This window comes from Sinocyclocheilus grahami, unplaced genomic scaffold (assembly GCF_001515645.1).
Source record: "Sinocyclocheilus grahami isolate Dianchi unplaced genomic scaffold, SAMN03320097.WGS_v1.1 scaffold16.1, whole genome shotgun sequence".
NCBI classification, from domain to species: Eukaryota; Metazoa; Chordata; class Actinopteri; order Cypriniformes; family Cyprinidae; genus Sinocyclocheilus; species Sinocyclocheilus grahami.
This window is the reverse complement of record NW_015505195.1, coordinates 5,317,445-5,337,452: the sequence shown is the minus strand read 5'-3', so window position 1 is coordinate 5,337,452 and position 20,008 is coordinate 5,317,445. Positions and strand designations below refer to the sequence as shown.

The window sequence follows — 20,008 nt, the reverse complement described above, 5'->3', positions numbered from 1 at the left end:
AAAAAAAAAAAAAAAAAAAAAAAAAAAAAAAAAAAAAGAAAGGCTACCGTCAACTCACATCTATCAATTATTAAAATATAATGGCACAGACAACATTTGTGCTTCTAAATACATGGAGCACTACAAGATTGCATGTATTCCTACAAACAAAACACTGTTTAATTGAAAACCAAATAATCTCCGGTGTACTGTATATTAACACTCTTTTCCATTAAATAGATGCTGCTAAATAGGAAAACATTTAAGTGTTGACTTAGTAGTTATTATGATGACCAAACATTCTGTATTACAAAACAGCACCATGGAATGACAACATTACCAATCATCATTTAAAAAATTATGAAACTATGCAATATTTAACAACAGGACATATTTATTCCTAAACAAGAAACATATTTAATGTAAAAATGTGATATAAAAAGCTGACAAAAGGTTAAAACTGATAAACTAAACCAAATTAACATTATGCCTATTTATAATTTAATGAATAAGTTAAAGCGGCATTCCTCCAGACAATGAACCAATCACAGAATGGCACTGAGGTAGTGGATGGAGTATCGTGTGGCTCTCTCCAGCATTAAAATGACTTTAAAAGTATACAAGTTAAAAACGACAGTACTTAAGATGCTCAAAATCCAATCCAAAAGTGTCTGTGCATTCCAAGGATAAATCATCAGGATAACATGCTCTCTGAACGTTTAGAACAAATGCAACATTAAAATTGGAAAATATTCTGTGAAGTCAGAATCTGCAGGGGGGAAAAAATCATCAATTTCATATATCTGAGAGACTCGATTTGGACCTCCAGTGCCAGTGCTGCCTGGACCAGACGGTGGTTTTACTCGCAAGCAAAGTAATCCTTTAGTGGGGCAAAGAGGTGTCGGATCACGGGAACGCTCCAGGACCGCCCAAGCAACTTCTGCCTCTGTCCCCGCCCCATATTATTCACATCTGTGTAATGCTTTGGGAACCCAAATATTCTGAGTGCAGGAAAAAAAAAAAAATCAGTCATTTTGTTAAGAGCCACATGTATGCCACACTGAATTGCTGTATGCAAACCTGATAAGGCAAAACTTTGAGTAAAATTCAGTTAATATAAATATCTCTTACCTCTCCATTTCAGTGCACCAAAGATAGTCCTCTTTTCCATTCATGGTGACTGGTAGAGGTCCCATCTTCCCTTGTTTGATGGAATTGGACTTGGTGGTGATCGTGCGAACTTTGTTGAACTGATGATACAGTAATGACACAGTTGTTATTTTTATTAAAAAGAAAGAAATAAGACGTAATTGGTAACTTAGTTGAGCCTAGACTCCTGGCACTAATATGTATACTTCCTAGGACTAATGTAAACTAAAACTACAAATGAAAATGTATATTTGTGGATTTCTTTGATTTAATGCACAAAATATCAACTTTTCAGTCAGAAGGCATAATAAACCTGTTTACCATTGCAGTTCGTCCGACCTCCAGGCAGTCCTGCAGATCTGCTTTATCAGCGAGTGAAGTAGCAAGTGGTCTACAAACACAAAATCAAGTTTTCAGTCACATTAATTTGTGAATGCACCCATCTGTTACTGAACATGCATACATTTCCATAAAGTTGAGCTTTATGTTTACAGATATGTGTAATTGATTGTGTGTGTGTGTGCCTGCATTTATACCGGTTCATTCCAGGTACATTTCCCCAGAAGTAACGGGCCCTGTGGGCTGGGCTTACTTTCACAGCATCAATCATCACAGGATTACACTGGAAACAGATAAATGCATGATAATTCATAACCATCTTCAACAACAACACCAATAACATGCTAAACACCTCTGGTAAATGGCATGTCTAAAGGTGCGTTCACATTTAGTGTTGTTTGGCTATTTTTCGCAGACAAAGTCCAGCCATAAACTATGCAATATTTAACAACAGGACATATTTATTCCTAAACAAGAAACATATTTAATGTAAAAATGTGATATAAAAAGCTGACAAAAGGTTAAAACTGATAAACTAAACCAAATTAAAATTATGCCTATTTATAATTTAATGAATAAGTTAAAGCGGCATTCCTCCAGACAATGAACCAATCACAGAATGGCACTGAGGTAGTGGATGGAGTATCGTGTGGCTCTCTCCAGCATTAAAATGACTTTAAAAGTATACAAGTTAAAAACGACAGTACTTAAGATGCTCAAAATCCAATCCAAAAGTGTCTGTGCATTCCAAGGATAAATCATCAGGATAACATGCTTTCTGAACGTTTAGAACAAATGCAACATTAAAATTGGAAAATATTCTGTGAAGTCAGAATCTGCAGGGGGGAAAAATCATCAATTTCATATATCTGAGAGACTCGATTTGGACCTCCAGTGCCAGTGCTGCCTGGACCAGACGGTGGTTTTACTCGCAAGCAAAGTAATCCTTTAGTGGGGCAAAGAGGTGTCGGATCACGGGAACGCTCCAGGACCGCCCAAGCAACTTCTGCCTCTGTCCCCGCCCCATATTATTCACATCTGTGTAATGCTTTGGGAACCCAAATATTCTGAGTGCAGGAAAAAAAAAAAAATCAGTCATTTTGTTAAGAGCCACATGTATGCCACACTGAATTGCTGTATGCAAACCTGATAAGGCAAAACTTTGAGTAAAATTCAGTTAATATAAATATCTCTTACCTCTCCATTTCAGTGCACCAAAGATAGTCCTCTTTTCCATTCATGGTGACTGGTAGAGGTCCCATCTTCCCTTGTTTGATGGAATTGGACTTGGTGGTGATCGTGCGAACTTTGTTGAACTGATGATACAGTAATGACACAGTTGTTATTTTTATTAAAAAGAAAGAAATAAGACGTAATTGGTAACTTAGTTGAGCCTAGACTCCTGGCACTAATATGTATACTTCCTAGGACTAATGTAAACTAAAACTACAAATGAAAATGTATATTTGTGGATTTCTTTGATTTAATGCACAAAATATCAACTTTTCAGTCAGAAGGCATAATAAACCTGTTTACCATTGCAGTTCGTCCGACCTCCAGGCAGTCCTGCAGATCTGCTTTATCAGCGAGTGAAGTAGCAAGTGGTCTACAAACACAAAATCAAGTTTTCAGTCACATTAATTTGTGAATGCACCCATCTGTTACTGAACATGCATACATTTCCATAAAGTTGAGCTTTATGTTTACAGATATGTGTAATTGATTGTGTGTGTGTGTGCCTGCATTTATACCGGTTCATTCCAGGTACATTTCCCCAGAAGTAACGGGCCCTGTGGGCTGGGCTTACTTTCACAGCATCAATCATCACAGGATTACACTGGAAACAGATAAATGCATGATAATTCATAACCATCTTCAACAACAACACCAATAACATGCTAAACACCTCTGGTAAATGGCATGTCTAAAGGTGCGTTCACATTTAGTGTTGTTTGGCTATTTTTCGCAGACAAAGTCCAGCCATTTTAATAGGAATCCAAGCAATATGGAATATCTTGTGAGGGCAAAAGATTTTTCCATGCAAATTTTGCATCAGGTTCAAGTTCAACCAGAATGTTGATTGGTTTGAACATGACTTCTGTTCTCTATGAGATGTGCTTCATACATCACTACACTGGACATTTTTGCACGCTAATATTTGCAAAAATTTCACTAATGTTGACCACATCTCTAGCCTGGTGGAGAAAAAGGAAAAATTATTTTTTACCTCCAGGAAACGACAGATATCAGCCTTGTCGTGGGCACTCATGGCTACTACATTCTCAAAGAGCCAGAAAAAGGGGCGATCATCATCCTCTTTTGGCCTCATCATGGTTAACATGCGGTAATATTCAAAGAACAGTCGACCTGTGCCTTCTGAAAGGAGATGAGAAATTGAAATTGAACCTTTTTAAAAATGGAGTTATATAAATATAACTAATACTAAAGACCATGCTCAGATCAACCTAAATTTCAAAATTTTTTGCATGTACAAATATCTTACCAAAAAGACCTTTTCTGGCTGGATTCACCATGGACAGGTCATTACAGGGACTTCCACCAATCAGGAGGTCAAAGGGCCCCCACTCGGCCAGCTACAAGATGGTACGACAAAAGAGAACTTTAAAAGTGTTCTTTCCACAGTGATTTCCCCTCGTTCTTATGGATATGAGGAAGACCATATAAAAATAGCAATGTTTAGCTATTAAATCTGGTTAACTGTTCAAATCCTTATGCTAGTTGAAGAATGTCTGTGAAGAATGTGAATGATGATATTCTATAAATAAATATTTTGTGCGATAATGCTCTATACGTACATGTTTCCTTGTGATGGTGCGCACATCTTTTACATATTCAATCAGGCCCTCATGTTTAATCATTCCAACAGCAATGGAGTCTTCACAGATCTCAGAGGCAATGTAGCGCTCCACCTTAAAACCCAGGTCTTTTAAAACGAGATAGCCTGCAAAAAAAGAGATAAGAATAAAATATTAAAATGAATAGTTTAGCCAAAAACTCCTTGTCATCTTGTTCCATATCTGTATGACTTACTTTCTTCTGTGGAACACAAAAATGAATTGTTGAAGACTAACCTGACATCATGAAACATTAATTTTTTTGGTGGAAATATTCATTTAATATTAAAGCAAAACAAGTGAGCAGACCTGTTGCAATCCCATCAAACAGGGAGAGGACTCTGATTGGACGACGCTGATGAGCTGGAATTGAAGGATACACTCTGTGTGGCTCCTAAAATAAGGACAAAAACAGTGTTCTTCATATTAAAACATCATTCTGGTTTTCCATATTTCCTTAATCAGCATATTATAAAGATTTTTGAAAGATCATGTGACACTGATAACTAGTGTAATACAGCTTTGTCATCAAAAGAATTACATTTTAAAATATATTCAAATAGAAAAGTTATTTTGAATATAGGATTAGGATTATTTCACAATATTATTGTTTTTACTGTATTTATGATTCAATAAATGCAGCCTTGGTGAGCATAAGAGACTTAATTTTTTAAAGTCCAACAAATGCCAAACTTTTGAATGGTAGTGTATATTAAAATGGTGATGCAAATAGCAAAATATGAATATGACTAGTTGGATAACTAACACAAGAAGGATAAGAATGACACTCACAAATTCAAAGGCACTGTTATTGGCAAAATACTCCTGGACACGAACTCTCCAATCAGACCTGAGTTTGAGCACGCCGTAGCACTTAGAGGGCAGGCAAATGTAACAGCTCCATGGGTCAACATCCTTCAGATTATCGAACGTCCCTGGTCCCACCAACACATTCAAACAGTCTTTACAGAAACACCTGAACAGAGTGAAAAAAGAGAAAGATGGTGAAACAATCTGTTATGATGGTTAACATGGCATTAAGGTTTAAGTTTGCGTTTGAGTTTAAACCTGCAGCAGCTGGCGTTTCCACAAAGAATGACCTCTTGTCCAGCACAGCATATGGTACAGTACGACTGATAGCCATCATCATCATACCTGTACAGCGTCTCTGTAAAGTTCTCCTACACAAACACACAAAAAAAATGTAATTCCAGCCAGCAAATAGTAAGTAGCTTACTAATTTTATGATTCCGCACTAAACAGATAAGACACAAGAATCGATTCATACCTTGCACTTAAAACAAAGGCTTCCCTTAAAAAGAGGATGGAACATTTCAATGTTGCCAGTTCCACAGGACAGGCAGAAATCTGGGGAAAGAACAATGAGAACAGACATTCTGTATGATTATCTTGTAATGAATTCAAATACACGACTGAGCAATGTCCTAAAGACAAAAATAAGTTGTTAAAAATAAAATTAAAGGTGTGATTGCTTGTAGTGACAGCTGAGAAAATATTGTCAGTGCAAGTATAAATTTAATCTGAAGTGTTTTTCCAGACAGGGATTTCAGGCCATAATTTTACAATTTCCTCATATAACCAGGTTTTCTGATTGGCCCAGCAGGAAATTTTAAGTGACTTACCTTCAATGTTTCTGCCTTTAACGGTTACCTCACTGACCATTTGATCTGAGAAGAGGAAGACAAAACAGGTATGTTTTCTCACCAAAATTATGTAAATGTCTAAAAACACTCTAATAATCTATAGTTCAGTATTTTATGAAATAAAAACATGATTTGTGCTCTTTATGGCAAAGTTCTGGCCTATACGTCGCTGATTGATCTATAATTCACCTCTGGTGTAATCCTGAGTTGACTGTCTGTTCTTGTTGACGTACTTCCTCTTGGCTGGAGGCTGATAATCAGACACAGAGGAATCAGACTCAGTTTTATTACTGGTAGAGCTGTCTGTGAAATGGAAAAAGCAGAAGGCACTGTTGTTAAATCAACCTAGATCAAGATTTTGCTTATTAGAGCACTTTCACTGTTGTTTGACATTTCCGTGTATTTTTCGGATCAAATCACACAACTAAAGTCAGTTGTCAACTCTTGTAGTCTATGTTATTTTCAACTTTCAAAACTGCTGTCAATCACCAAATGTTTTTGCAATTACAGATTATTGTTTGGTTTTTTACATACCCACAAGAGGCAAAAAGCCATCAGGACCCATGGGCTGGAAGCCTCCAAATGCCCAATCCAGCATAGCCTTCACCTCTTCCCCTTTCTTCTCAGAGGGGGGGAAAGTCTTCCCACAGCGCTCCGCTGCCAACTACACAAGGACACAACAATATAGTGCAATACTAAAATATTAATAAAAATAAGAACTGGTTCTCGATCCCCAATCCTAGTTTTCAAAAGAATGGTTAAATAATTATCTTTCCACTGTACCTCTAGGATTTGGTAGATAGCATTCTTGTAGGTAGGCAGACCTTCATAGGATTTACTAAAAAAGCACTTTGCAAATGCAGCGAAGGGCAGCAGTCCCTCTGTATGAATCTAAGATCAACAAGAGAAACATGCTTCAACATGAAACAGATCCTTGGAAGAATAAGGGGAAAAGTATCTCTCAGATGAGAATCAGGAGAAACCAAGCAAGTAAACACTCCTAACCTCTGAAAACATGCCATCTCCAAACCACTCCACGCGCCTCATCGACACAGGAAGCATCCTGCCCTTCCATGCCACCACCAGTCCAGGCCACCAAGAGAAGCCCTTTACTTTTCCCCACACAAGCTCTCCAATGGCATAACCTTTTCCATCCTGCACATAGAGAAACAGGAAGTCAATATTACCTATTACATTCATAACACGGATGTCTTATTCTATCAACAGAGAAGTGACTGTTCAAGCAGGATTAATATTACTTTTCAAAGGTCAGAGCAACCCAAAGTAAATCCAAATAATATTACTCAAATGTATAATTTTCATAATATTCACCTAAAAATTAAAACATGCTGAAAATGTACTCACCCTCAGGTCAAGGGAGTAAATTTTCAGCGATTTTTCATTTTTGGGTCAAATATTACTTAAAGTCTTCACATTACAGAAAGCCTTCACAGAGAATGTTCAGCATGCTGTATGCATATATAATAATGCCTGCTAAATGAATCAATGCAAATCAAATGAAACACAAATCTAAAGTTTACTTAGCATGGGTACTGGACTAAAGTAACAGTCGTGTTTGCGGTGAGATTAAAGAAAGGTTTAGAAACCTTCCAGACTTACATGGTACGGTTGTTCTCTCTTTCCAGGTCTGGGGCTCAGGGTCGAACTTGATGCAGATGAACAAGCATTGTTCTTAACCTTCAATTAGTAGATCAGATACATCAGTGAGAAACAAACATACACAAAGGAAGAATACATAATCTAAAGTGAGTGGTTAAACATTTCATGTGAAAACCACACACATAATGCACAGTTTTAATGAAGTCCCCTGCTGATCTGTCTTTGCCAGCTTTCACAATGCTAACTATTGAGAAAGTCTTGTTGAAGCTGAAAGTGATTAACTTTATTATTACTCATCATGAATAGATGTGTATTTTTTTATAAGCATTTTTATCTTTGTTTATGTATGTTAGAATATCAGTACAGCATGCATGACACTGCACACAATGAATTTCAATTTATTTGTAAAGCACTTTTCACAATATATATCGCTTAAAAGCAACATAATAAAAAAAACATCATGGAGAAGCAAATGTTTGCAAGGCAATTACAGAGGAAAAACAGACATGGACACACAGCTACAGGAGGAACATAAGATGAAGATGAAGATTCCAGAGACTAATCTACCATCCGGAAAGGAAACCACAGGACTCATGCACACATTCATAAAGTGGCATCCATCGCTTATGAAAACAGCTCAATGTAATACAGAGAGCATGAATGGGACAAAACTGAGGCGGACCCTCTACATCTGCAATAAACCAGACAGAGCACTGAATCTTAACCTGGGCAGGTACATACCGCCTCTGGTTTGCTGTTCTTGTCTGGGTTCACCGGTTTGCTCCAGGTGCCTGTACCAGCCTGAAAGACTGTACGTTCCTGTGGTTTCTGCCGTAAGCTGCTCTCCCAACCGTATATTCCCCTAACGGAGCCCTATAGACCCATACATATGCACACAAATTACACACATGTACGCTGTCACACAGGTCACATGACTCCTATGGTGAAGTAATCAGTATCAGGGTGCCAAAGTACAGATATGTAGAACAGGAAAGAAAGATGTTAAATCGAGACGTAAGTGTGATGATATGGTTGGTCTGTGTGTGTGTGCAGGTGATTTGTTTTAGTTGATCTAATCAGTCTTAGGGTGTATTCACACCAGGAAAGTCCGCTAGTTCACTTGCTTTGGTCCGATCCAAATACAATGTTGTAAAAAAAAATTTTTTTTGATGCAGTTAGCTTTCACACTGCCCTTTTTGCAAGTGAACCACAAATTGTAAGTGTGCTAAGGTCATCCATTCATTGGACAGAAACTCTTAAGCATACCAGAGTTTGTTTGGAAGTGGAGCGAGACCACCTCTTCAGCTGGGTCTCGGTGTGGTTGTTTGGTCCGCACCAGAGTGCGATTGCTGTATTCACACCTGTCTTGTTTGGTTCGACTGAATCAAACTCAAGTTTGTTTCCCCCTTTAGTGCGGATTTTTTGCGCAGGTGTGAATACAGCAATCGCACTCGGGTGCGGAGCAAACAACCGTACCAAAACCCAGCTGAAGAGGTGGTCTCGATCCGCTTCCAAACGAACTCGGTACAGTTGAATGGATGAACCAATGAATGGATGACCTTAAGCACACGTGTGGTTCCCTCTCGAGAACGGTCTCTCGACATGGCGTTAATGCCTTGGGGACTCCCTTCCTTCCTAACCTACCTGAAATCTTATTGCACAACGCCAGTGAAATTGCAACTCTCTCTGGCCAATGCCAGCCAAGACGGCGAATAGGGGCGGGGCCCCCGCCACTATATAATGCACTGTATTGGCGGCATAAGCTCAGAATCCTATCGAAGACAGCTGTGGAGAAAACGCAGAAAGACGGATTTCCCTCTCGGCGTTCCAGCATGTCCAATGTTTGCATGCTGTGTTCGGGACCCATTGAGGCCCCGCACACTCACGAGTTCTGCATCTGGTGCCTGGGTCTCGCCCATGCTTAGGGCCTGGAGGAACATCGCCCTCTGGGATTTCTCTCTGCAACATCCCACCGCCGCCAACGAGCCGCTGGTGGGACGACAGCTGCATGTGGGCGACCGCGCAGAAAGGCGCAGTTCCCCCCCCCTGCTCTCCGGTGTGCTTGGCAGAAGAGAGTCTGCAACCCGCCTCTGGCGCTTTGGAGATTCTCGTTCAGTGCGGCGGGGGACGACGATGATCTTGACCAGGCGCTGTCCCTAACGGCGTCTGAGAAGGACTTGGCCCGCACTCCAGAGGAGCGCTCTGAAGTGGAGGGACACGCTGCGTTCCAGGATGAGCTCGTCCGGATTCTTACCAGGGCTGTGAGCAATCTCGGTCTAGAGTGGGAATCCCCCGATGAACCAGCTAAGAGCAACCTGGATTCGTGGTTCCACGACGAGGTCGCTAAGCCGCTGCATCCCAATCGGCTTGCACTCACGCTGGCGGGTCGGAGATCTTCACTAAAGTCGAGGAATCCATCACCACGCACCTCTGCTCCTCCTCTGCTTCCCTCAAGACGGGTGCTACGCTGCCATCAAGGCCCTGCCATCTGACCGCACACGTTGTGGACAACGTGTACGCCGCCTCGGGAGAAGTGATCTCAGCGCTGCACACGATGGCAGTGCTCCAAGTTTTTCAGGCACAGCTCCTGAAATCCCTGGACGAGGGTGGGGCTGATCCCGAGGCGTTTAAGGATCTACGCACAGCGACGGATTTTGCACTTAAAGCCACAAAGAAGACGGTCCAGGAGATCGGACGAAGCATGGGCTACATGGTGGTGCTCCACCGGCATCTGTGGCTGACACTCACTGAGCTTAAGGACGTGGACAGGAGGGCGCTGCTCAACGCTCCTGTATCTCCATCCGGCCTCTTTGGAGACGCAGTGGAGGCTATCGTGGAGCGTTTCTCAGAGGCACAGAAGTGCTCCAAGGAGATGAGTCACTTCCTGCCACACCGGGCAGCGCAGCCCTCTGCACGTAGTAGATCCTCATCTGCTTCCAACCGGCCGTCGAAGCGGCCCCCCTCTGCTTCAGCGGCGCCGGACCCAGAGCCGTCTGCTTGTGCCAAAACTCCGTGGCAGAGGACACCGAAGGGGCGTCACAGCTTCAAGAAAGGCGGCCGTCCCAGGGGAGCTCCCCCACCGGAACAGAAGCCTCATTCCTGACGGGAGGGTGCAGAGGAGGAGAGCGCCGAGTGGCGAGCCCGCCCCAAAGCGTTTGAGATGTTCTCTGAGATGCAGGCAACTACGAGAATGTCTGTGTCGTGTATGTTCAAAATGCAATAAAGTTTGTGACACCCTCACAAAAAGAGCTTTTTTCTCCTCCTCCAGTGACAGCAGATTCACACTCGGCCATGAAACCGCCGATAGAGTCAGGCTTGCAGCTTCCCCGTGTATCTGGCGAGGCTCACGCCCCTGTGGCCGGTGTCGGACCCCTCGCATGTTCAAAATGCAATAAAGTTTGTGACACCCTCACAAAAAGAGCTTTTTTCTCCTCCTCCAGTGACAGCAGATTCACACTCGGCCATGAAACCGCCGATAGAGTCAGGCTTGCAGCTTCCCCGTGTATCTGGCGAGGCTCACGCCCCTGTGGCCGGTGTCGGACCCCTCGCACATACGCACGACCCTCGCTAACATACAGCGCTCCCACTCGTCCCGTGAGCTTTCTGAATACGACCCCGGCATACAGCGGCGTTGTTCAGAATTCAGAGGATGAGGCGCACCACCCTTTGTGTCTTTTTGCGAGCGCATGGCGGTCCATTCCGGGCATTTCGGATTGGTTGCAGAACGTAATAGAGAACGGCTACACGCTTCAGTTTTGGCGCAGACCACCCCGGTTCAATGGCGTGGTCATGTCAACAGTTCTGGCACACAACATGCCAGTGCTGAGGCAAGAAATTCTCAATCTCCTCGCGAAACGCACGATCGAAGTGGTCCCACCAAGCGAGAGAGAGCGGATTTTACAGCCGGTACTTTGTCGTTTCAAAGAAAGATGGTGGTTTCAGTCCAATTTTAGACCTGAGACCCATCAACCGTGCATTATACAAACGTGCTTTCAAAATGACAACGCTAAAGCCTATACTCGCAAAGATACGACCCGGAGATTGGTTTGCTTCGGTGGACCTGAAAGACGTATTTTTTCATATCCAGATCGTCCCTCGTCACAGGCGCTTTCTGAGATTTGTGTTCAAAGGCATAGCGTATCACTGCGACGGTGTACCGGCCTCGGGCTACTGGACAGAGTCGGAGAGAACGTGGCACATAAATCGCCTCAAGCTGAGAGCGGTCTTTTTGGCTCTTCGGAGTTTCCTCATGCAAGTCCGGGGGCATCACGTGTTGATTCGTACGGACAACATGTCGGTGGTATCGTACATAAACCGCCAGGGCTGAGTATACTCGAGAGCACTTTACAGACAGGCAGCATGCCTTTTGCTGTGGGTCGATCACCATCAGCTCTCCATTCGAGCAGCGCATGTTCCGGGCTGCCTGAACAGCGCCACGGATATGCTATTGAGGGACGGGATTCCTCACGGAGAATGGAGACTGAACCCTGGGACAGTGAGGCTGATCTGGGAACGGTTCGGGAAAGCGGAGGTAGACTTGTTCGCGACAGAGGAGAACAAGCATTGCCCTCTGTTCTTCTCTCTGTCACTCTCTCCCCTAGGCGGGGATGCACTCACGATGCCGTGGCCGAATGCCGTCTGTAAGCATTCCCCGCCCGGGGAAGATTTGGTCTTAAGTGCTACACAAAATCAGAGAGGAGAAGGCGTCAGTGTTATTAGTTGCTCCGTATTGGCCAAACAGGCCCTGGTTTCCCGATCTGCTGGAAATACTAACGGCTCCCCCGTGGCTGATCCCGCTGAGACAGGATCTTCTGTCTCAGGCGGACAGCTCGGTATGGCACCCCAACCCAGAATGGTGGAAACTTCTGGTGTGCGGGAACCGGTAAACCCGGGCTCATTGTCTCGCCGTGTGATGGTCACGATTACGGAGGCGCGAGCCCCTTCTACGAGACGCCTGTACGCTTGTAAATGGGCAGTGTTTGAGAGATGGTGTGAATCGAATGGTCGAGACCCGGGAAATTGCCCCATGTCTGACATTCTGAATTTTTTGCAACAACGAATGGACGGCGGCAGTATGCCTTCCACTCTTAAGGTTTATGTTGCAGCTATCTCTGCCTTTCACGCTGCTATCGACGGGCGCTCAGTGGGAAAACACGATCTAGTGACCAGATTTCTGAGAGGTGCGAGAAGATTGGGATCTGGCTCTGGTGCTGGGGGCGCTAGCCCTTCCGCCCTCAAGCCGACAGTCTGAAGTAGCTCGAAGGGAGCTCTCGCTTAAAACAGTGCTGCTGCTCGCCCCTTGCTTTGGTCAAGTGTGTGGGGGATTTGCATGCGCTCTCTGTGAATGTGGACTGCATGCAGTTTGAACCAGGTGATTGTAACGTCACGCTCAAGCCAAGATTGGGCTACGTGCCTAAATCGCTCTCGACACTGTTCAGAGCACAAGTGGTGGCTCTTTCTGCTTTCACTCCAGAGCCGGAGACTTCATTGGATGCCGCCCCGAATCAGGTGTTGTGTCTGGTGAGGTCTTTGTGAGTTTACATCGACCGCACGGCTCAGTTTCGGCAATCTGAGCAGCTGTTTGTATGCTATGGAGGCAGCGACAAAGGGCAGCCGGTCTCCAAACAACGGCTATCACATTGGGTGGTCGACGCTATTGCCTTGGCATATTCCAGCCGGGGAATGGAATGTCCTATTGGTGTCAGAGCCCATTTCAACGAGGGCGGTTGCCTCCTCGTGGGTGTGGACTAAGGGCGTTTCTATCAAATATATTTGTATGGCGGCTGGATGGTCTTCGCAGAATACCTTTGCCAGATTCTACAATTTGGACGTGTGGTCATTAGCATCACAGGTCCTGTCGGTGAGTACGACCCATGGTTCTACCTGCAACCACTAGCCATTTGACTGTGCTGGTGGTTTCGACTAGGTCGTGTAGGGGGATCGGGGGCGGGACCATCGTCATGTTCAGACTGTGGTGCCCTGGATGCGGCCATTCTCTGTGTGTGTTAGTATTGCGCCCAGCCTTGCCGCTCACATGCTTTGTTGCACAGTTATATTACATAATTGTTTGCGTTTGACATGACTATAATGTCTTAGCTTTGTATGGCGACGGCGCTGCATCTTTCTCTCAATAAGAGACCTGCCATCTGACATGGATTTTGAGTAACCTGATTGGATCCTTAAGCGGGAATCTACATCCAATCCCCTCGAGGCATGTCGCAGGGTCGTATTTGAATGGTTGGGGATTATTTTTAGTGTCTTGCAAGAACTGTTCATGCTAGCTCCGCCGAGGCTGAGCCTTTTTACTTTGCTGCTTCCACGGCATTGTTCTATACCAGGGGGGGTGAACGTCGGTCCTGGAGAGCCACAGCCCTGCAGAGTTTTGCTTCAACCCTAATCAAACACACCTGAACAAGATAATCAAGGCCTGAAGGGTTACTAGGAAGCTACAGGCAGGTGAGTTTTCTTCCCTCAAGACGGGTGCTACGCTGCCATCAAGGCCCTGCCATCTGACCGCACACGTTGTGGACAACGTGTACGCCGCCTCGGGAGAAGTGATCTCAGCGCTGCACACGATGGCAGTGCTCCAAGTTTTTCAGGCACAGCTCCTGAAATCCCTGGACGAGGGTGGGGCTGATCCCGAGGCGTTTAAGGATCTACGCACAGCGACGGATTTTGCACTTAAAGCCACAAAGAAGACGGTCCAGGAGATCGGACGAAGCATGGGCTACATGGTGGTGCTCCACCGGCATCTGTGGCTGACACTCACTGAGCTTAAGGACGTGGACAGGAGGGCGCTGCTCAACGCTCCTGTATCTCCATCCGGCCTCTTTGGAGACGCAGTGGAGGCTATCGTGGAGCGTTTCTCAGAGGCACAGAAGTGCTCCAAGGAGATGAGTCACTTCCTGCCACACCGGGCAGCGCAGCCCTCTGCACGTAGTAGATCCTCATCTGCTTCCAACCGGCCGTCGAAGCGGCCCCCCTCTGCTTCAGCGGCGCCGGACCCAGAGCCGTCTGCTTGTGCCAAAACTCCGTGGCAGAGGACACCGAAGGGGCGTCACAGCTTCAAGAAAGGCGGCCGTCCCAGGGGAGCTCCCCCACCGCAACAGAAGCCTCATTCCTGACGGGAGGGTGCAGAGGAGGAGAGCGCCGAGTGGCGAGCCCGCCCCAAAGCGTTTGAGATGTTCTCTGAGATGCAGGCAACTACGAGAATGTCTGTGTCGTGTATGTTCAAAATGCAATAAAGTTTGTGACACCCTCACAAAAAGAGCTTTTTTCTCCTCCTCCAGTGACAGCAGATTCACACTCGGCCATGAAACCGCCGATAGAGTCAGGCTTGCAGCTTCCCCGTGTATCTGGCGAGGCTCACGCCCCTGTGGCCGGTGTCGGACCCCTCGCTCTCGACATCTCGCACATACGCACGACCCTCGCTAACATACAGCGCTCCCACTCGTCCCGTGAGCTTTCTGAATACGACCCCGGCATACAGCGGCGTTGTTCAGAATTCAGAGGATGAGGCGCACCACCCTTTGTGTCTTTTTGCGAGCGCATGGCGGTCCATTCCGGGCATTTCGGATTGGTTGCAGAACGTAATAGAGAACGGCTACACGCTTCAGTTTTGGCGCAGACCACCCCGGTTCAATGGCGTGGTCATGTCAACAGTTCTGCCACACAACATGCCAGTGCTGAGGCAAGAAATTCTCAATCTCCTCGCGAAACGCACGATCGAAGTGGTCCCACCAAGCGAGAGAGAGCGGATTTTACAGCCGGTACTTTGTCGTTTCAAAGAAAGATGGTGGTTTCAGTCCAATTTTAGACCTGAGACCCATCAACCGTGCATTATACAAACGTGCTTTCAAAATGACAACGCTAAAGCCTATACTCGCAAAGATACGACCCGGAGATTGGTTTGCTTCGGTGGACCTGAAAGACGTATCGGATTGGTTGCAGAACGTAATAGAGAACGGCTACACGCTTCAGTTTTGGCGCAGACCACCCCGGTTCAATGGCGTGGTCATGTCAACAGTTCTGGCACACAACATGCCAGTGCTGAGGCAAGAAATTCTCAATCTCCTCGCGAAACGCACGATCGAAGTGGTCCCACCAAGCGAGAGAGAGCGGATTTTACAGCCGGTACTTTGTCGTTTCAAAGAAAGATGGTGGTTTCAGTCCAATTTTAGACCTGAGACCCATCAACCGTGCATTATACAAACGTGCTTTCAAAATGACAACGCTAAAGCCTATACTCGCAAAGATACGACCCGGAGATTGGTTTGCTTCGGTGGACCTGAAAGACGTATTTTTTCATATCCAGATCGTCCCTCGTCACAGGCGCTTTCTGAGATTTGTGTTCAAAGGCATAGCGTATCACTGCGACGGTGTACCGGCCTCGGGCTACTGGACAGAGTCGGAGAGAACGTGGCACATAAATCGCCTCAAGCTGAGAGCGGTCTTTTTGGCTCTTCGGAGTTTCCTCATGCAAGTCCGGGGGCATCACGTGTTGATTCGTACGGACAACATGTCGGTGGTATCGTACATAAACCGCCAGGGCTGAGTATACTCGAGAGCACTTTACAGACAGGCAGCATGCCTTTTGCTGTGGGTCGATCACCATCAGCTCTCCATTCGAGCAGCGCATGTTCCGGGCTGCCTGAACAGCGCCACGGATATGCTATTGAGGGACGGGATTCCTCACGGAGAATGGAGACTGAACCCTGGGACAGTGAGGCTGATCTGGGAACGGTTCGGGAAAGCGGAGGTAGACTTGTTCGCGACAGAGGAGAACAAGCATTGCCCTCTGTTCTTCTCTCTGTCACTCTCTCCCCTAGGCGGGGATGCACTCACGATGCCGTGGCCGAATGCCGTCTGTAAGCATTCCCCGCCCGGGGAAGATTTGGTCTTAAGTGCTACACAAAATCAGAGAGGAGAAGGCGTCAGTGTTATTAGTTGCTCCGTATTGGCCAAACAGGCCCTGGTTTCCCGATCTGCTGGAAATACTAACGGCTCCCCCGTGGCTGATCCCGCTGAGACAGGATCTTCTGTCTCAGGCGGACAGCTCGGTATGGCACCCCAACCCAGAATGGTGGAAACTTCTGGTGTGCGGGAACCGGTAAACCCGGGCTCATTGTCTCGCCGTGTGATGGTCACGATTACGGAGGCGCGAGCCCCTTCTACGAGACGCCTGTACGCTTGTAAATGGGCAGTGTGTAAGAGATGGTGTGAATCGAATGGTCCCAGGAAATTGCCCCATGTCTGACATTCTGAATTTTTTGCAACAACGAATGGACGGCGGCAGTATGCCTTCCACTCTTAAGGTTTATGTTGCAGCTATCTCTGCCTTTCACGCTGCTATCGACGGGCGCTCAGTGGGAAAACACGATCTAGTGACCAGATTTCTGAGAGGTGCGAGAAGACTGGGATCTGGCTCTGGTGCTGGGGGCGCTAGCCCTTCCGCCCTCAAGCCGACAGTCTGAAGTAGCTCGAAGGGAGCTCTCGCTTAAAACAGTGCTGCTGCTCGCCCCTTGCTTTGGTCAAGTGTGTGGGGGATTTGCATGCGCTCTCTGTGAATGTGGACTGCATGCAGTTTGAACCAGGTGATTGTAACGTCACGCTCAAGCCAAGATTGGGCTACGTGCCTAAATTGCTCTCGACACTGTTCAGAGCACAAGTGGTGGCTCTTTCTGCTTTCACTCCAGAGCCGGAGACTTCATTGGATGCCGCCCCGAATCAGGTGTTGTGTCTGGTGAGGTCTTTGTGAGTTTACATCGACCGCACGGCTCAGTTTCGGCAATCTGAGCAGCTGTTTGTATGCTATGGAGGCAGCGACAAAGGGCAGCCGGTCTCCAAACAACGGCTATCACATTGGGTGGTCGACGCTATTGCCTTGGCATATTCCAGCCGGGGAATGGAATGTCCTATTGGTGTCAGAGCCCATTTCAACGAGGGCGGTTGCCTCCTCGTGGGTGTGGACTAAGGGCGTTTCTATCAAATATATTTGTATGGCGCTGGATGGTCTTCGCAGAATACCTTTGCCAGATTCTACAATTTGGACGTGTGGTCATTAGCATCACAGGTCCTGTCGGTGAGTACGGCCCATGGTTCTACCTGCAACCACTAGCCGTTTGACTGTGCTGGTAGTTTCGACTAGGTCATGTAGGGGGATCGGGGGCGGGACCATCGTCATGTTCAGACTGTGGTGCCCTGGATGCGGCCATTCTCTGTGTGTGTTAGTATTGCGCCCAGCCTTGCCGCTCACATGCTTTGTTGCACAGTTATATTACATAATTGTTTGCGTTTGACATGACTATAATGTCTTAGCTTTGTATGGCGACGGCGCTGCATCTTTCTCTCAATAAGAGACCTGCCATCTGACATGGATTTTGAGTAACCTGATTGGATCCTTAAGCGGGAATCTACATCCAATCCCCTCGAGGCATGTCGCAGGGTCGTATTTGAATGGTTGGGGATTATTTTTAGTGTCTTGCAAGAACTGTTCATGCTAGCTCCGCCGAGGCTGAGCCTTTTTACTTTGCTGCTTCCACGGTGTTGTTCTATACAGTCCCTAAGGCGTTAATGCCATGTCGAGAGACCGTTCTCGAGAGGGAACGTCTCCGGTTACTGTCGTAACCTTGGTTCCCTGAGAGACAGGAATGAGACATGGTGTAGGCCGCAGTGTTCACTGCTCAGGTCTGCTGTACTGTTGGTTCAGTCGGAAGATTCTGAGCTTATGCCACCAATACGGCGCAGTATATAGTGGCGGGGGCCCTGCCCCTATTCACCGTCTTGGCTGGCATTGGCCAGTGAGAGTTGCAACTTCACTGGCGTTGTGCAATAAGATTTCAGGTAGGTTAGAAAGGAAGGGAGTCCCCAAGTTACTGTTACTGGTTCACTTGCAAAAAGGGCAGTGTGAAAGCAAACCGCACCAAACTAAATAAAAATCAACATTGTATTTGGTCCGGACCAAAGCAATTGAACTAGCCGACTTTCCTGGTGTGAATACACCCTTAGTTTGCTTCATCATCTTGATACAATGTGAAATAGTATTCAGCAAAAGTATTCACTGCCAAAAGCCTGACCATTAGACTGCTATAATTAGTTAAAGACTGATAGGGGCCCTGCCCCTATTCACCGTCTTGGCTGGCATTGGCCAGTGAGAGTTGCAACTTCACTGGCGTTGTGCAATAAGATTTCAGGTAGGTTAGAAAGGAAGGGAGTCCCCAAGGCGTTAACGCCATGTCTCGTTCCCGCCTCTCAGGGAACCGAGTTTACGACAGTAACCGGAGACGTTTTGTTTACAGTTACTGGTTCACTTGCAAAAAGGGCAGTGTGAAAGCAAACCGCACCAAACTAAATAAAAATCAACATTGTATTTGGTCCGGACCAAAGCAATTGAACTAGCCGACTTTCCTGGTGTGAATACACCCTTAGTTTGCTTCATCATCTTGATACAATGTGAAATAGTATTCAGCAAAAGTATTCACTGCCAAAAGCCTGACCATTAGACTGCTATAATTAGTTAAAGACTGATATGTTGACAAGGCCAAATTATTAGTATTGCCAATAACCATTTGTTCCTTTTATTCAGCAAGGGAACATTAAAGGGATCAAAAGTATAAAGTGCAAATAAATTATGTTATTTTAGCTTTCTATCAAAGGATCCTGAAACAAATTGTATCACCAAAATATTGTGCAGCACAACTGTATTAGAAGAAGAAGAACAACAAAAACAAGGAGGAGAAGAACAAGAACAAGAAGAAATGTTTCTTGAGCACCAAATCAGAATATTAGAATGATTTCTGGAGGATTGTGTGACACTGAAGAGTACAAGTAATGGCTACTGAAAATTCAGTTTTGAAATGACAAGAATAAATTAAATTTTAAAAGTTATAAAAATAGAAAACAGTTATTTTAAATTGTAAGAATATTTCACAATATTACTTTTTTTGTTGTTGTTGCTAAAATACATGCAGCCTTAATCAGCATAAGAGACTCCAAACTTCTGAACGATAGTGAATTTATATATATATATACAGTGGGGAAAAAAAGTATTTAGTCAGCCACCAATTGTGCAAGTTCTCCCGAACTTGCACAATTGGTGGCTGACTAAATACTTTTTTGCCCCACTGTATATATTACGCACAGTATCTCACAGAAGTGAGAACACCCCTCGCATTTTTGTAAATATTTTATTATACCTTTTCATGTGACAACGCTGAAGAAATTACACTTTGCTACAATGTAAAGTAGTGAGTGTACAGCTTGTATAACAGTGTAAATTTGCTGTCCCCTCAAAATAACTCAACACATGTCTAATGTTTAATGTCTAAACCGCTGGCCACAAAAGTGAGTACACCCCTAAGTGAAAATGTCCAAATTGGGCCCAATTAGCCATTTTCTCTCCCC

At 45.3% G+C, this 20,008-nt stretch overlaps 2 protein-coding genes across 5 annotated transcripts in view; both read right to left on the bottom strand.

Annotated features, from left to right (window-relative positions):
- Positions 1 to 40: 40 nt before the first annotated feature.
- On the bottom strand, positions 41 to 1,786 carry LOC107550162 (DNA (cytosine-5)-methyltransferase 3B-like). Its single transcript, XM_016231395.1, has 4 exons — positions 1,665 to 1,786; positions 1,450 to 1,519; positions 1,111 to 1,229; positions 41 to 980 (listed from the first exon to the last, which is right to left on the bottom strand). Exons 1-4 carry the CDS (start codon positions 1,784 to 1,786, stop codon positions 839 to 841), a joined length of 453 nt encoding a protein of 150 aa, XP_016086881.1. The 3' UTR covers positions 41 to 838.
- A 242-nt stretch (positions 1,787 to 2,028) lies between these two features.
- LOC107549566 (DNA (cytosine-5)-methyltransferase 3A-like) overlaps positions 2,029 to 20,008 on the bottom strand; it is a 23,896-nt gene continuing 5,916 nt past the window's right edge. For 2 of the 4 annotated variants that reach the window (XM_016230698.1, XM_016230708.1), the window contains 18 exons: positions 8,348 to 8,479; positions 7,607 to 7,684; positions 6,992 to 7,141; positions 6,770 to 6,877; positions 6,521 to 6,650; positions 6,176 to 6,289; positions 5,966 to 6,010; positions 5,611 to 5,690; positions 5,391 to 5,503; positions 5,115 to 5,298; positions 4,632 to 4,716; positions 4,284 to 4,429; positions 3,971 to 4,061; positions 3,695 to 3,843; positions 3,219 to 3,304; positions 3,004 to 3,073; positions 2,665 to 2,783; positions 2,029 to 2,534 (listed from right to left, as the gene is read on the bottom strand). In XM_016230698.1, coding sequence (XP_016086184.1) covers positions 2,393 to 2,534; positions 2,665 to 2,783; positions 3,004 to 3,073; positions 3,219 to 3,304; positions 3,695 to 3,843; positions 3,971 to 4,061; positions 4,284 to 4,429; positions 4,632 to 4,716; positions 5,115 to 5,298; positions 5,391 to 5,503; positions 5,611 to 5,690; positions 5,966 to 6,010; positions 6,176 to 6,289; positions 6,521 to 6,650; positions 6,770 to 6,877; positions 6,992 to 7,141; positions 7,607 to 7,684; positions 8,348 to 8,479 — 2,022 coding nt within the window. In that variant the 3' untranslated portion in view covers positions 2,029 to 2,392. The remainder of the gene's footprint in view (positions 2,535 to 2,664; positions 2,784 to 3,003; positions 3,074 to 3,218; positions 3,305 to 3,694; positions 3,844 to 3,970; positions 4,062 to 4,283; positions 4,430 to 4,631; positions 4,717 to 5,114; positions 5,299 to 5,390; positions 5,504 to 5,610; positions 5,691 to 5,965; positions 6,011 to 6,175; positions 6,290 to 6,520; positions 6,651 to 6,769; positions 6,878 to 6,991; positions 7,142 to 7,606; positions 7,685 to 8,347; positions 8,480 to 20,008) is intronic. The other 2 variants (XM_016230717.1, XM_016230722.1) reach the window with 1 other exon arrangement.